The sequence below is a fragment of the Solea senegalensis genome, linkage group LG11 (assembly GCF_019176455.1).
Source record: "Solea senegalensis isolate Sse05_10M linkage group LG11, IFAPA_SoseM_1, whole genome shotgun sequence".
NCBI classification, from domain to species: Eukaryota; Metazoa; Chordata; class Actinopteri; order Pleuronectiformes; family Soleidae; genus Solea; species Solea senegalensis.
The window spans coordinates 13,449,562-13,466,134 of NC_058031.1; the positions used below are offsets into that span (position 1 = coordinate 13,449,562).

General features: G+C 39.9%; 1 protein-coding gene across 4 annotated transcripts in view; it reads left to right on the plus strand.

Moving 5' to 3' along the window:
* The window catches only part of clstn1 (calsyntenin 1), a 33,734-nt gene that overhangs the window by 13,413 nt on the left and 3,748 nt on the right, over window positions 1–16,573 (plus strand). Inside the window, exons 3-18 of one of the 4 annotated variants that reach the window (XM_044039092.1) lie at window positions 1,437–1,466; window positions 3,026–3,221; window positions 3,809–4,017; window positions 5,553–5,702; window positions 5,908–6,093; window positions 6,202–6,450; window positions 7,385–7,506; window positions 7,618–7,780; window positions 9,007–9,057; window positions 9,976–10,133; window positions 10,771–10,919; window positions 11,968–12,212; window positions 13,379–13,549; window positions 13,773–13,918; window positions 14,424–14,559; window positions 15,708–15,892. In XM_044039092.1, the coding sequence (XP_043895027.1) occupies window positions 1,437–1,466; window positions 3,026–3,221; window positions 3,809–4,017; window positions 5,553–5,702; window positions 5,908–6,093; window positions 6,202–6,450; window positions 7,385–7,506; window positions 7,618–7,780; window positions 9,007–9,057; window positions 9,976–10,133; window positions 10,771–10,919; window positions 11,968–12,212; window positions 13,379–13,549; window positions 13,773–13,918; window positions 14,424–14,559; window positions 15,708–15,892 (2,546 nt within the window). The remainder of the gene's footprint in view (window positions 1–1,436; window positions 1,467–3,025; window positions 3,222–3,808; window positions 4,018–5,552; window positions 5,703–5,907; window positions 6,094–6,201; window positions 6,451–7,384; window positions 7,507–7,617; window positions 7,781–9,006; window positions 9,058–9,975; window positions 10,134–10,770; window positions 10,920–11,967; window positions 12,213–13,378; window positions 13,550–13,772; window positions 13,919–14,423; window positions 14,560–15,707; window positions 15,893–16,573) is intronic. The other 3 variants (XM_044039095.1, XM_044039094.1, XM_044039096.1) reach the window with 3 other exon arrangements.

Below are 16,573 nucleotides of genomic sequence, written 5' to 3' on the forward strand. Positions count from 1 at the left end.
ATTTTTAGTTTTGAGTCAGATGGAGTCTGTGCTCCTGTCATGAAGGAAGTTCTGAACAATTCTGTGAACAAATCCTTTTAATTTACGGATTCTAGTGATTCAGTACATCAAAAATAACTGCATTACAACTCACTCGTCACTAGTTTGTGTATGTCGCATGTAAAGCAAAGTCACGGCAGTTTGATGCAAACCTGCTGTCATGATCCCGCCCAAGGAAGTACTATAGTAACGGAAAACCAACCAAACCTTGTACAGTCGAGCCGTGCCGTGCCAAGGTGAGTCGAGTCGTGTAGGGAGCATGTAGTGGAAAAGTGGCTTAACACACCTAGATCATGTGGATGAGTTGAATTATAATTGCATGTGTACATTCACTTGGACTCAAACAAGCCTAGGTGGTCTGTGCATGTACCACAGTTCCAACCCTGGGCTTTTTAATATATTTGAAATAATAGAGAAGCTGTCTGAAGTAAGCCGTAGTTGTAGGCAACTGGACTTGCTTGAGGTAAGTTGACTTAAGTGACCTGGATGACTTGGAGCCTTCACAAATAATTAAGTTGGCACAGCAGTGTGTTTTTGGACAGATGAGGAGACCAAATTATAGTTTTATGGTAGTGCTGTGTCATAGAAAGACATGGAAGCAGAGGCAGACACACGTTAGTATGTTAGTAATCTATTCCCTGCTAGTGTTTGTATACTGGTATAAGGACTGTAGTCTACTAAATGCCCTAGTTAATGGCAAGTGTAGCTTGACTTACATGTGCATGGATATGTACTGCAGTATACTCTAGCACTGGTTTTAAATGTGTCTTTCTGTGTTTTTTACATGTCTTTAGTCAGGCCTGTCTGTCATACGTTTAAACCACAAACGTCAAAATAAGTTTAAAGTTAATTGATTCAAGGAAGACAAATATAATTATACATTCATGACAATTGAAAAAAGTGAGAGACTTTATTCATGTGCTCACATAAATATACATCACTGGATATAAAGAATATTGATCTCTGAAGTATAATGTTATCGTAAAATGTCCAGGTCCATCCCACTGGAGGCCCTGACTGCCGGGGCTTTAAAACAAGCAGTCGAGCAGAAATTCATCAATTCATCATTGTATGAATGTGTGCTCCTGAGATTTCTTTTTCTCATCTTCCCATTCTCTTGAATTGGGAAAAGACTCTGCAGTATGGATTTTATTATTAAACAGTGAATTAACTGATCAAGTAGTCTGCACAAAAATATTATTGTGATGTTTTTGAGACAGCCATTCTTTCTTACCTGTTTTAAATTCTTTCAACTGCCAGAAGACTCTTTGCTTGCTAAATGTTTTGTAAGCTTTGAGCAAGAGTTATGTTTCCCTCCTGTCCTCCCTCTGTTTTCCCTGAGCCTTCCAACTCTTCTTCTAACTGATCTGGATTTATCTTTTCTCCCTTCCTTGTAGAGAGTTTTGAGGTGACCCTCACTGAAGAAGGTGATCTTGGGCTCTTTCTTCTGCCTTGTGCTGAGTTGTTACTATTAACCCACTAACGCAAAAAACACATCCACACGTTTACACAGCAACTCCCGCCATGCTCTGTAATCTCCCCATTTGGTTTTCTCGATTTTTCTTTTTTTTTGTTTGTTTTGTTTTCTCACCCTGAATATTTTTAAATTCCTACAGCTGGATGAAAAGTGTGATTTGGGGCTGATTGTACTTAGAAATATCTGTGCATGAGACATCCATTGCAGTTTGCAGACCCTAACAGTTTTTCAGCTGTCACCAGGAAACAGAAAGCCGCTTTAAACAGAAGTTTAAACAGGAGTCAGTCACTTTGCATTCATTTTGTCGATTTCAGTCCTTTCAGATAAAAATATGGAAGGAAAATCCAAATTAAATAAATAAAAAAAAACATTGGCACATGAGATGATTCCATAACTTAACCCTCATGGCAATTGGAGTAGAAATGATAGATTTGATATTTAAAGAGAACAGAGAAAGAGAAAAGGCACTTGTGATGTGATGTTTGACGTGCCCCTCTGTGATCTATCAGGTCTATGCAGGTACAGTGACTCCTGTGGATTTTTCTGACATTTAAACCTTCAAATGCTGAGATTGTTAACTAATGCAAACTCTCTCTGCTGTAAAGTTTCTGTTGTTGCATCTTTGCCTCCGTGGATCTCTTTTGAGTTAATTTTCCACCACTAATCTCTACCATTAGCATGGCTGCAGTTGTCATTTGATGTGGATGTCAAGCAAGTTGATATTTCTAACCCCAGTTCTCATCCAGTACCTTTTGTTTGAATACTGTTATTGTATCAGTTTAGTTGATTTTATCATTTTAATTTGGATTTTTTTTTTCTGTAGTTTGGGGTGAGAGGCAAAATTACACAGGAAGACTTCCTTAAGTCATGCGACAAATATATTTGAGGTGTTGTCTGAGAACTTTTTTTTTTCTTTCACAGACTTTTTAAGATGGCTGGATTTTGCTGGATCCTGTTATCACAGTGCTTTTTAAAGAATTTTAATTTTGCAAAAAAATTCCTTTTGTTAATTTCCTTTTAGTTTCATATGGTCATTTTTATTCATTACAGAGAAAAATGATCTTCAATTTAAATACTGTTCTGTATGTACTTAAGTTTTGGTCTTGGTTTCATGACTTTCATTAATAATATCTTACGTACTCCTGTGAAATGCCTGTTCACACATCCTTTCGGTTTTCTGCCTGCATGACTGGATGCAATGTTTTCCGGTGGCTTGAAAAAGACACTGTCTACTGTTACTAAATATCCCACACCCTCTCAACCCAACCCAGCCCCCCTCCCCCAATCTACTCACCCATGTGACCGTGCTTTTGGGCTTCCTCCACAGACACCACCCACCCCAATCTACAACTCCCTGGCTCCCAAAAACCGTGGCTGATCTTTTTTGCGTGAATTTATGTTTGTTTGTTTTTTTTTGCTTGAACATAATTGTTTATTTTTTAACAATAAAACTTCACACCTGTCGTCAGTCATTCTGACAAACTCTTCATTGACTCTTGACGTGTTCAGGTGAGATTTGCGGCTTCAGGATCCACGGACAGAATGTCCCCTTTGAGGCAGTGGTCCTGGACAAGTCCACTGGTGAGGGCGTCATCCGGGCCAAGGACAAGCTGGACTGTGAGCTGCAGAAAGAGCACACCTTCACCATCCAAGCCTATGATTGTGGAGAGGGTCCTGATGGTGCCAACATGAAGAAATCACACAAGTGAGTCAACCTTTGGCAGGACACAAACCCCTGGGCAGATCTTAACTTTGAGTATTCCTACTTTTTAGACTGAAATTGTCTGAAAAGTATGAATATTAACAGCTCATTAAATTTAAATCCCTTCTCATTTGTATGCAGGATAATTAAGGGAACTTTCAGAATTAGCTTGTGTTCAGTTCACATTAAATTCAGTTTACCATGATTTCAAAAACTTAATTATTAAATCTGAACTGCTGAGAGAGTCATGCACAAAGCAATCTCTACAATTTTCCACAGTCAGTTGGTAACTATGGTAACATGAATGAAAGACTAGTTTTATTTAGAATTTTGGAAACTTGCAGACAAATACAAGAAGAACAGAAGATGGTACAAACAGAAAGACAGTAACCATTCCCCATGTGATTATTCAGTACCAAATGAGTCTTTCTTTGTCATATGATGTGAGGTCTAGTTGTCAGGATTATACATATTACTTTATTAACTCTTTGACTGAATTAATTAATTTAGTCATCTGGAAATATAATAATAGAATATGTACCTAAGGTTAAGGATGACCGAGCCCTAACCTAAATTATTTGTCCCATTAGGGCCACTGTTCACATCCAAGTGAACGACATCAATGAGTATTCTCCCGTGTTCAAGGAGAAGTCCTACAAAGCCACAGTCATCGAGGGAAAGAAGTACGATAGTATCCTGAAGGTGGAGGCAGTGGACGCTGACTGCTCATTCCAGTTCAGTCAAATCTGCAACTACGAGATCGTCACCCCCGATGTGCCATTCACCATCGACAAAGATGGTAAGGACCTTCGCTCAGTGGTCTTAAAAAGGAACCTGTCCACACAAAAACATGTGGAACGCACATATGCACTCTTTTTTCTTTGTCATTTTGTAGAAATGTTCCGTAAACATGGCATCCTTTCAGGAAACGTCTTCATCCACTCGAGTAGTTAAACGCACACTGTGTACAAATGTATACAATCACAGAAGCATAGATAGATTGTGTACACAAAAAGACAAAGGTGGTGTTTTGGGATTTTCCCACACTCTGGGACCCGTTTTTTTCCCAAAAATGCAATTTCCATGTGGATAAATAACTTAAGCTGACTGACCTACACTTCGTGTGGACAGCCTCTTAGAAGCGTCAATTTTATTTACACACATCACGTTTTCTATTGATCTGTGTAAACAAGGGTGCCACAACACTGCCTGTCTGTCATTCGCAAGATAATGTCCGTGTCCTTGGAGTGTCTCTCCGATTGGTCGATCATTTGTGTCCAGCCATAGGATTAATTAGCTTTTCTTGCAAAAGAAAATCGTTTTTTTCCCCAAGTTAATCATGTGGCTGGACTGCAGACCTCAGACATCCAGGCTGAGCAGATACGATGCTGGTCCTGACTTAAAGGAAATTCAAATTGGTGTGAATATGACAGATCAGTTTGATATATAATGTTGGTAACACTGTTCAGTTGTGACAGATAGTGGAAATAAAGGAACCGAAGACACAATTCCTTCACTTTGTTGGAATAAAAATATATAAGTCAGATTTCTGTGTAGAGCTGCAACTAACGATTATTTTCACAATTGATTACTTGTCAATTATCGTCTTGATTAATTGAGTGTTAAAAATGTTGCATTTTCAAACCTGGAAATGATGATGTTCTCAAATGTCTTGTTTTGGCCACCAACCAAAATTATTCAGTTTTAAGGATTTCTTTGTTGTATGGAGCAAAGTAACCAGAACATATTCACATTTAAGAAAATTAAGAAAACTTGTTTTAATTCCCTTGTTTTAAACACTCAGACTGATTAATCGATACAACAGTCATTTGTGATATTTGGAAATTTATTAAAAGTTTGAAATGGCTTGGCTCAGTTTTATGAACAAAAAAAAGAAAAACTGTCTTTTTTGTGACTTCTGCACAATTATTGTTGCGAAAAAGAAGCATCTTGTAAAGCCTTGGAGATGTGACCTATAAACACCCCCCCCAGGATGTCCATTTAAGGAGTTATGTATTATTCCCACGGCAATTTACCAAGGGTGCGCATGGTGCGATCTGTGCTGCATGTGCACTAGGGGTTAATCTCATTACCAAGCAATTGCCTGGAAATTGCATGAGAAATAAGACGGCTTTACCATTATATTACTGCCTAATTGTAAGATTCTTACCATGTTGTCAGTGAGAGGCGCTACCATTATATTACTTCAGCCTGAAAGTGGGTCACTTTTTGTGTGCTCAGATTCTCTTTTGCAGTTCTGCACAATGTAAAATGTTATGTGTGTTCTTATCAGGTGAAAGGTTTTTTTTATTTTAATTTTTTTTACGTCCTCAGGCTTTGTTAAGAACACAGAGAAACTGAACTATGGTAAAGAGCACATGTATAAGCTGACTGTAACCGCCTACGACTGTGGAAAGAACCGCGCCTCGGAGGATGTGCTGGTCAAGATCAGCGTCAAACCCACCTGCAAACCCAGCTGGCAAGGTATCAAGACTCTCTTTTACTGACTCAACTTAACCAACCATCACTGGTTAGATGTTCTTTTATTGAGCTGATTCACCCTGGTTTCCCCTTGAATTTGAATGAGGCCTTTGATTACTTGATGACTCATTACTATTCTCACCTTTTTTGTGTGCTGTCCTAAACAAATGTGTCTTTACCTTTTTTCTACTCTGTCTAACCCTTTCAGGTTTCAATAAGAGGATTGAATATGAGCCTGGCACCGGAAGCTTGGCCCTTTTCCCCAGCATGCACTTGGAGACTTGTGATGAGCCAATCACGTCCATCAGAGCTAATATCGAACTGGAAACCAACCATATTGGGAAGGGCTGTGACCGTGACACTTACTCTGAGAAATCACTGCACAAACTGTGTGGTAAGTAGCTGCTCCACTGGAAATTGCAGTTTTTATTAGATGGAATCAAAATAGGCCTGATATTTTCACCTATATTTCTGCTTGCTTGCTTCCTGTCTGTTTTTTTAGGAGCCAGCTCTGGCACTGTGGAGCTCCTGCCTGCACCGAGCAGCTCTGTCAACTGGACAGTGGGGCTGCCCACGGACAACGGACACGACAGTGACCAGGTGTTTGAGTTCAACGGCACGCAGGCGGTCAAGGTCCCTGATGGCATGGTGAGCACCAGCCTGAAGGAGCCCTTCACCATCTCTGTGTGGATGAGACACGGTCCTGGAGCCCATGAGAAGGAGACCATCCTCTGCAACTCTGACAAGACAGGTAACAACAGTGTCAAAGATGTCATTTTCATGATTAAGTCAAACTGCAACTATATTTGTCACTATACCTTTAGACTTGTACTGTCAAAAATGTATGATAGCTTTTAGACATATTTCTGTTTTTACAGAAGTGAGAATATTCTACCTGTATATGCGATTAAAAAACAAACAAACATTGTAGTTTTAAGCTCTTTAATCTTATTGACTGTAAAGTCAGTGTCCAGTGAGGAGGAGGCAGTTGATCAGTCTCTGTCCGGCTGCTTATATAAGAAGGATTACATCAGAATGACTGTGGCCTGGGCAGGAAGCTCCCACAGCCATGATCTCAGCACCATTCATGACCTCTTTTCATACAGTGTCTGCTTCACAGAGTCATGAATGCATCGTATTTGTGTTCGCTCTTTTCTCCGTTTTATGTTTTCATGTTTTTACATTAAGCTAAAAATAATAAATAAGTCATTCTGATTTTATTTTTCATCTGAGAACCTATGAAGTCATTGAACCAGAACTTAACATGACAAAATCCCAGTAGTTACATATTCCAGAGGGGATTATTGTTGTTAAGTCATCAGACATAGAATTAGGAGCTTTTGCTGGTAATTAGTGTTTGTATTTAATTTACTGTTCTTAGGCAACAGTAGTAAATAGGAGGGGGAAAAAACATAGATCACACCAGATTTCTGGTGTGATCTCCCTTCTGTTATTTCTGTGTGGCAGTTTTGATGTTGTGTTTTTGTGGCCTCTTATGAAATCCTCAGTTCAGTTTTAGCTAGATGAAGTAAACTGCTCTGTGATTATGGGCTATAAAAATAAGATTATTTTAACTGACTGACAGATTCTTTTGTTCGCATACTTTATAAAAACTTGTCATCACCTGTCTCCTGAATCGTTTTGGTTTCATGTCCTTTTCTTTATTCTCCGTTTCTCCTCTGCAGAGATGAACAGACACCACTACTCCCTCTACGTCCACAACTGCAGACTGATCCTGCTTCTCCGCCAGGATCCATCAGAAGCCGAGAACTACAAACCAGCCGAGTTTCACTGGAAGCTTGACCAGGTCAGTCAACACGACTACTACACATTTTAAGACCGATAGCCTGGGAGAGCATATCGCATGTAGCTTTCACAGTCTGGATGCTTTTCATTCCCTCTGTTGTGTGGTCCACAGGTGTGTGACAAAGAGTGGCATCACTATGTGCTGAATGTGGAGTTCCCCACTGTGTCTTTGTTTGTGGATGGAACCACGTTCGAGCCCTTCCTGGTTACAGAGGACTACCCACTGCATGCCTCTAAGATTGCAACCCAGCTTACGATTGGTGCCTGCTGGCAAGGTAAACTTTTCTCTCTCTCTCTCCCTTTTTTTTTTTTTTTTCTTTAAATAGAAGACTGCAGCAAAATTGAAGGGTTGTAACACTCTTTTTTGGCAAAAACTTTTTCATTTACAAGTAAATCACAAAGAATTCCTCTTACTGATAATCTGCCTCTGTAATACCCCATTCCCACTGGTCAAAATAACAATTTAATCCTGTTTTTTTTTTACCAGCGTTTAATCGACATTCACTCCCAGGCCAAATGACTGCAATACTTGCATGTTTTATTGGCCTCTGCTCTGATCAGAATCAGTAAGAAATACCTTAGTGAACTTTGTTTGCTTATTTTTGCCAGCAATGTACCACAGAGTCTTGCAAGGGCACATTTTTTAAAACCCACACATGCCCATATCCATAAAGCTCTGTAACGGAACCGTTAACCGTTATTATGTCTAATGCAATAACACACCCGCCTGTACCTGTTAATAAAAGCCCTGCAAACCCATTTTCAATGCGAATTTCAATAAACCACAGCCGATCATAAAAAAACACAAAATGCCAAAATAAAAAAATCCATGTGGTAACAAAGCCTCTAAGAGATCAAAATGACTCTGATGCTCCATTCTTGCAACACTACGTCATGCATTAGTCTTCTAGCATAGCTTTTAGCCTAGTTAACATTAATATTTTTAGCGATTCTTACTTAAGCTCTCAGTATCACTTAATTCATCATTCGGCTCATCTCAACGATTGATTTGAGAAGAGACCGAAGTTAAATATCCAAAATAGTGACCACTGTAACGTTATCACTGAGGGCTATGGGGTTTCTTTTTGTTCTCTTCCTCAGACTCGTATAGTTTGTGGCACATCAGTGACATCATATTTCATGTGACCCACGGGTGAACCACCGGTGATGGAAATGATGTTGATCACCTTTTTTTAGCTGCTTCACCAGGCTTTAAATATTCCCCGTGTCTCTGCTAACTTTAGTGCGAAGTGGCATAACACTGTCTATTTTCTGGAAATGTACTTTAATGCTGCTTGTTTACTTCCTTTTGCTCTGATGTTCTCTGTGTAAAATATAACACGCTTGTTATTTCATTGTCAGATGATGCCGTATTAACTCTCTCTCTCAGATTCTCACTTGATTTGCACCCCGGCCTCGTGTGAAGCGTCTGAATTTTTTCCTGCAGCTCCTTAATCTTCCTCCCTGTCTCTCCCTGCTCTCTTGTTTCTGTCCTTTACAGACAACTCAGGACATGACAATGACACTGAGACAGTCTCTGAGTCCACCTCAGGTTTCTCAAGCCTTTCCCTTATTTCATGTGTCCACAATGTCCCACCACGCTAACTGCATTTTCATGTCATTTTGACTAGAATGATTCTCATACATTCTAGATAAAGAGAGAACCATTAGCAGCATGACGCACAATGGATGAGATTGGTGTGGTTTTGTTTTTTTGTTGTTTTATTTACATTGCCAGATAATATTTGCCATTTTCTTCATGTATTTGTACACTGACCTCACTGCAGCAGCGAGGCGGTTTTTCACAACAACCTGAGACAGAAACAGAAATAGACATATAATGAGGACAAAGCTCTGACATGGCTACAACATTTTGAATGTGCTGGCTCTTCTTTCAGAACATGACCTTCTGGTCAAAAGCAGTAGCTCCTCCCTATCAGATAACTACAACTGCAGCACACACACACACACACACACACACACTGTGACCTTGAGATGAGGTTTGTTACCGACTCTGCAGTGGTGCAGATTTATTCTCATGATGGTTTAGCAGAAAGACACATTGCTGTTGTTCCACCTCTGACTTAATGGGATTTGTGCAGCTCAAAACAATACTTAAAGTTAAATGTGTATTTAGAGCATTTCTGCATTAATCAAGGTGACATCACTATCGTAGATAATCCCTTCCTTTGGTTTTTCTTTTGTTCTGTTGTCATTTTTTCTACAGTAAGGCAGCAGTTCACCCTGCAGACGTTGCATGTGTCTACAGCCTTTTATATTTTATATCATTCATCATTCTCCTGTCTGGCTCTCTGGGCCACAGGCCTTGTATGGACACACATTCTAACTTGCATGAATGCCGTTCACACCAGCTTTGCACCTTGAGAGGGAATGCTTGAATGACCAGGCTAGAAAAGTCTGTGGAGTGTTCACTTGAGTAACTTTGTTTCTTCCATCCTGACGTGTCCAGGCGGTAACGGTCGAATGGCTCAGTTTTTCCGGGGGAACCTAGCAGGACTGATGATCCGCTCTGGCAAAGTAGAGAACAAGAAGGTGATCGACTGTTTGTACACCTGCAAGGAGGGTCTGGATGTGCAGCTGCCTGAGGAAGTAGCTTCAACTGTCAAGGTGAGGAGGGTGGAAGGTGTCTCAGTCAGGATGAATCTATAGTAAAGTATTGATGGTACAGTATAAAGGTACATCAAGAGGACTCTGTAGCCTATATATGTTTCCATCCTCTTTGGGATTCCAGGAGAAGCAGTCAATAACATATAAAGGGGTTTAAAACAGTTATAAAGCAGTCTTGAAAGTCATTTTAATGTTGAAATTAAAAGGAAAATGGTCTTGCTTGATTATATTTTAACATTTTTCAAAGAAACATCATCCAATCGTTGAAGAGTACTAACCAACACCCTTTTGCACAATAATCTGCTTTTTCCACATATACCACATAGATATAATATTTATTTATGAATAACTCTTAAACTCTACTGAATGACGATCAGTTGCTTTCATTCACACCATATTTTACCTGATTATTAATAGTAGCACTGTTCATTTACCTGACTTTTTTCCATAATATTTCATTTTCTCTGGATTATTTCTTGAGAATGTATTGAAAATGTCAAAAAAATAGTTATATGTCTCAAACAAACTTGTGATTCTTGTGATATTATTTTCTCTCGATTCCCCCTGATGACTCACATGTTTAGGTGTAAATAAAAGTGTTAAAATAACACACGCTGTTACATTGAATTCTTCGCAGGTGGAGTTCAACCCTAACCAGTCTTCTCTGACCATTGAGGGTGACGACATTGATGCCTTTGACAAGGTCATGCAGCACATCTCCTATTTGAACTCTCGCCAGTTCCCAACCCCTGGCATCCGACACCTTCGCATCTCCACCACTGTCAAGTAAGTAGCAGAGGACAAAAATACTTCACAGCTTGTTAACGTGCTGGGCGGTTTGACCAAACATTTATATCACAGTATTTTTCAAAATGTCAAAGGTTTCATGGTGTACAACGGTATTTTTTATGCATGAGCATGAGTGAGTGCTCCAGCGAGAGAGAGTGCAGTTATGTGTGTGTGTGTGTGTGTGTGTGTGTGTGTGCGCTCTCATATTGAGTGGTTGGTGGAGAGAAAGAGGGAGCGGCACAGTTGAGTGTGTGTGTGTGTTGCAATTACTACCATAGTTACTTCTCCAGCTAAGCCCTTTGCATGTGTGATGCAACAGTGAAAAGGATTGTCCCTCAAATAGTGTTTTTTTTTTATGTACCGGTCTTGCAGTATACGAAACATTCATATCACAGAAAGAATTATAACCGGTTTTCAGTGTAAACCAGTATTCCACCCAGTGCTTGTTATCCTCCTTTCTGCTCGGCCTCTATCATGCCACCTCATCTGTCAGTCAGCAGCTGCTCAACATTCATGAGACTGGTTGTTTCTGCCTAATAGAAATTCAGAGACGGTTTGTGTTCCTGCTTTAAGGATGGTTTGTTGGAGTAAAACGGAGGTATTTTTTTTTTTTCTGATATCCACAACAAAAGGAAAACATGAGTTGTTTTATTGTTGAAAAATGATTCTGCTGTTTGTCTCTTTGTATATTTCTCATAGGACTGATGTAGTCAGAGAGTGAAAACAGCTGTGTTTGACAATAATAAATCAGCTCTAGTTAGCGTTTCAGTGTAATGTTGTTTTCAATGCACAAATATGCACCACCACCACTGTGTTCTTGTCAGGTGGTGCTATTATATCTAAATGAATGCAGAAAAACAACCGCAGTGAGTGTTTTATATTTAGAGTTGCGCTGCAGTTTGCGAGTCGGTTTCTTGATCATTCCCCCACAGTTAGCACTTCAGGTAGCCCATGTTTATTCATTCTCAACAGTCATGTTTGTTATCAACCGTTAATCTTCCCTCTCAGTAATATATCCTCCCCCAATTGTCATGCATTCCTCCAGATGCTTCAACGAGGATTCCTGTGTAACGGTGCCAGATGCTGAGGGTTACGTGATGGTGCTGCAGCCTGAAGAGCCCAAAATCAGCCTGAGCGGCATTGACCACTTTGCCCGCAGTGCTGCGGAATTTGAGAGCCAGGAAGGCGTGATGCTCTTCCCCGAGCTGCGCATCGTGAGCACCATCACCCGCGAAGTGGAAGCAGATGCTGAGTCTGAAGCCACAGAGGGCGCTGATGATGACCCCACTGGTAAGAAAAGTGCACAGGGGACACCCAAGAAACCCTGACAACATTAAAGGGAATGAGTAGATCTATTTGACTCTGTAGATTATTTCTATTTTCACATAACTCTGCTGTCTTTGTACTATAATGTTGCCACATATGTAATCGTCTCGTTGACCACAGTGATTGTACAGTTGATGGCTGTGTGGGACATACAGTAGCTCCTGAGGATTATGTCTGCATGCTGAAGGGATTGGACAGAGAGAGGGTTAGGGAGAGGGAGGCAGTGAGAAAAGAGATGTTTACTACTTTATGGGAGGGGTCAGTTGACCAGACATGCCATCTGTTAGGGCTGTGTATGAGTGAAAGGGGAGAGATGGTGCAATGTGTGTGACACAGATACAGGGAGATACAATGCCCTTTGGTGTACAGCAGGACATATTGAACACGAGGGCTTAGAGGGACCCATTGATATTACTTGTATTATCCTGCCACACCTTACACAATCAACAAAAGAGATGTCACAGTAGATGGTTAGGAGTCACTTCCACCCAGTCAGAAGTTACAAAACTGTCATATAAATGTCATAGTAATTTGTTTTAAAGGGGAAATTAATAAGACAAAAAAGATAAAAGATAAAATTCCTTCCAGTTGCATGTGTCTAAGCGTCTTCTATGTGTCTTACATCTGTTTTTTTAAGACAACTACTGAAAATGGACACTGCTGATTTTTCTTTAAAAAAGCAAACAAACAATAAATACCATTACAACACTTTGTGATTAACCTGCAGGAGTTCATGATGAAGGACAGATGTCAAAATCTAACTGTATTTTTGTCGTACATGTTCTTGATCAGGATTCTTGCTCATCTCCTTTCAGTTCATTGTTCTCAACTGCAAACCCTCACACCATACCTTTGTGTTGTCTAATCTATAAAAACAGACTGCTTACTTGTTCCCTCTGTTCTGACTTATATATGAATCTGACTTATAATTTAATATATACACGAAGAGATATGAAACTGAAATAGCATATTTTTCTAAATGCACCAATGGATTCCAGTATTTGTGTGTGTTAACACGTCACAATGATCCCCAAAAGAAGACTAGTACATTACGGGCACAACAGACAACCATAAAACTGTGGAAATGGATTATTATTGATGGATTTTTTTTTCCTCCTGTTTTCATTCAGTCCAAGAGACAGTGGTGTCAGAGGAGATCATGCACAACCTGGACACTTGTGAAGTGACTGTGGTGGGAGACGAGCTGGACGGGGAGCATGAGAGCCTGGACGTGGACATGTCCCAGCTGCAGCAGCGCAGCCTGGAGATGAGCTCTTCTAACGTGGGCCTTGTCATCACAGGTACAGAGCACAAAACATCTAACTACATAGAAAGAGAATCCCAAGTCCTCAAAAATAAACAAACATTAACATTGTATAAACTCTGTGTGTGTGTGCAGGTGTTGAAACTGCCAACCACATTCATTATAGGATTCACTTTAAAAACCTTGTTTTCCATGACATCACTGTTTTTCTCTAACCCGTTGCTTTACTTTTGACACAACCTCACCTCTGTGCGTTCCAGGTGTGAACACCATGTCCAACTATGAGCAGGTCCTGCACCTCATCCGTTACAAGAACTGGCACACTGAGGCTCTGTTTGACAGGAAATTCAAACTGGTCTGCTCTGAGCTCAACGGTCGCTACATCAGCAACGACTTCAAGGTTGAGGTACGACTGAGCTTTCGTCAGTTAGGCCGCGCTACACTGACGCACTCACAACTGGAATTTGCAGGTCAAGCCCTTCTTTTCCCGCTGTACTTTACTGGCATCTAAAATAACCGAAAAAGGAATAGGCCAAAGGGTGTGGCTTATTTTTCTGGGGAAATCAAAAATTTAGAGAACTTACACAAGTACTTATTAGTACTGAACTGTCAATTCACATTGTACACTGTAATTGTTTTACATTTCAACAATATCCTAAGGCAGTTTTGATTCAATTCATCCTTTGTTTTATAAAGAATAGCACATTCATCTATATGTGTGCATCTTTTCTGAAAGCTTACAGATTTGTACCAAAATGAAGGTTGATTACGGACATAAGTCTTCATCTGTTTATGCTCAAGAATCTAAAGAACTACATTAAAAATCTATCTCAATAAAATTGTAAATCATAATTATTTGAGTCAGGTGAAACACCTACTTACATGTATGATTTTGTTTCTGTTCCCTCAAGGTGAATGTAATCCACACGGCCAATCCCGTGGAGCATGCTAACAATGCCATGGTGCAGCCCAATTTCATTAACCCCATCCATCACGCTTCTGTGGATCTGACCGGTCACAACCTGGTCAACGCTCACCAGGCCTCAGGTACGGCAAACAGGAAATGCCAGACTTTTACTTAAAAACGGATCATCAATCCAGATTATATTTAATATTGTCGCAAAACAAATTAGCAGCCTTTTAGTAATTCTGGGGAACTGATCATCATGTTCAAGGAGACAAAAACAAAGACCAAATCACACATCTTGATTGAAAACAAAACGAAAACATGACATAACAGTCACCACTTGTTGAATTGTGAATCCACTTTTCCACTCAAAGTTTTTTACTTAGTTGTTACAGTTAAAATCTCATACATGCAGACATAATCATAGTAGTAATCTGTGTATTTGTTATGCTGTAGATGTCTATTAATTAAAAATGAATACTGACACAAATCAAGAAATTAGAGTTTGAGTGCAGTCTCGGGATGGGACGATACCACTTTTTTGTGTCTGATACCAATATCACAAATTTGAGTATCTACTGATACTGATACTGATATTAGTCTGATAGTGTCATTTTAAACCATTTATCACCATTACCATTTAAACCATTAAAACATTACCATCATTTCAAAGACATAATTCTCCAATTCTAACAATGACACCCAAACATGACTCAGCTAAAATGATTTTGCTGATGTTTACAGTCAGTACATAGTGAAGCATGTGATATATAGGATTTTGGGATTGTATCGGATTCCACATTTATCTGTCCAATATCCGGTCCAGTGATTTTGGCCAGTATCGGACTGATACTGAGGATACCTATTTCAATCCCTGGTGCTGTCTGTGACATCTGTACCGACACCGATCAGAACACAGCCTTTTGTTTTCCAGCTTGTATAATCTTCTTTTTGTCCCCCGACTAAGTCTTCCACTACAAAAGACAGACTCTTTGCTGTTAAGACGGGGCAAAGTGGATCAGGCTGGCAGGAGACAGGCAAAGCTATTTAAACAAAGACACAACAGCATTAAACTGCAGTTTACCAAGAGCCCATTAATATCGGCTTTGGCTCACAATGAAACGGAAGTCCTTGAGATGTCCTCAGCCAGACGTGGAGGCTGCGCGTCCACGCATAAATCTATAAATCTAGAAGAGGGTTTTTATGTGAGTGTGTGACCATGGGCAAATTGAACATTTTTGTCATTTTGTGTTTGTCTGTCTTTGTTTGTTGGCCTCCCTCCTCACAGTGGTTCCCAGCGCCGCCACCATTGTCATTGTGGTGTGTGTGAGCTTCCTGGTGTTTATGATCATCCTGGGCGTGTTCCGCATTCGAGCTGCACACCAGCGAACCATGAGGGACCAGGAGAACGGCAAAGAGAACGAGATGGACTGGGACGACTCGGCTCTCACCATCACTGTCAACCCCATGGAGGTAAAAACTACAAAAGAACGACAGGGTTTACATGTCGGCAAACAGAATTTCACTACTACAAAAAGAATGTGGTCGTGTTGCAGCCCAGACAGTGTCCCACATTTATCTGAGATCCTATAACTGACTCATGGGGAAACCTCAGAAAAGAAAGCTGCACCAAAAGCCCATAGTGGAATTATCTGCTTGATGAATCAATGTTTGTACAGAGGACAAGTTACAGCACATCTCTGCAGAAAGAGTAGTAGATTTTTTTTTCTATGACATTAAATATCTTATTGTAACTTGTGAATTAGGGGATTTAATTTCTTGGACTGTGGTCAGCGTGGATGAAGAAAACTATTATTTCTCTCTCAGATGTTTTTTTCTCTCGTACTTTTAGGTATAATTAAAATAGTGCTGTATTCTTGTTAGATGACGTGTAGTAATATTAAAAATTATACTAGACAGGATGCTCAAAATGATACCAATTAAAGGACATTGTACAATATCATAATTTATAAACGTGTGTCAAACAAAACTGTGAACATGGGAGCAGTCAGTTTTAAGAAAGCTGGGGTCGTGCTATTGTTGTGTCAGGGTAGTTTCACATTAAATACTTGAAACTTTAACTTGTAGAAGCAGTACTGTGCAAACATGCAGTGAATCAGCCACCAGTCATTAAACTGTGGGAGCCTTAACACA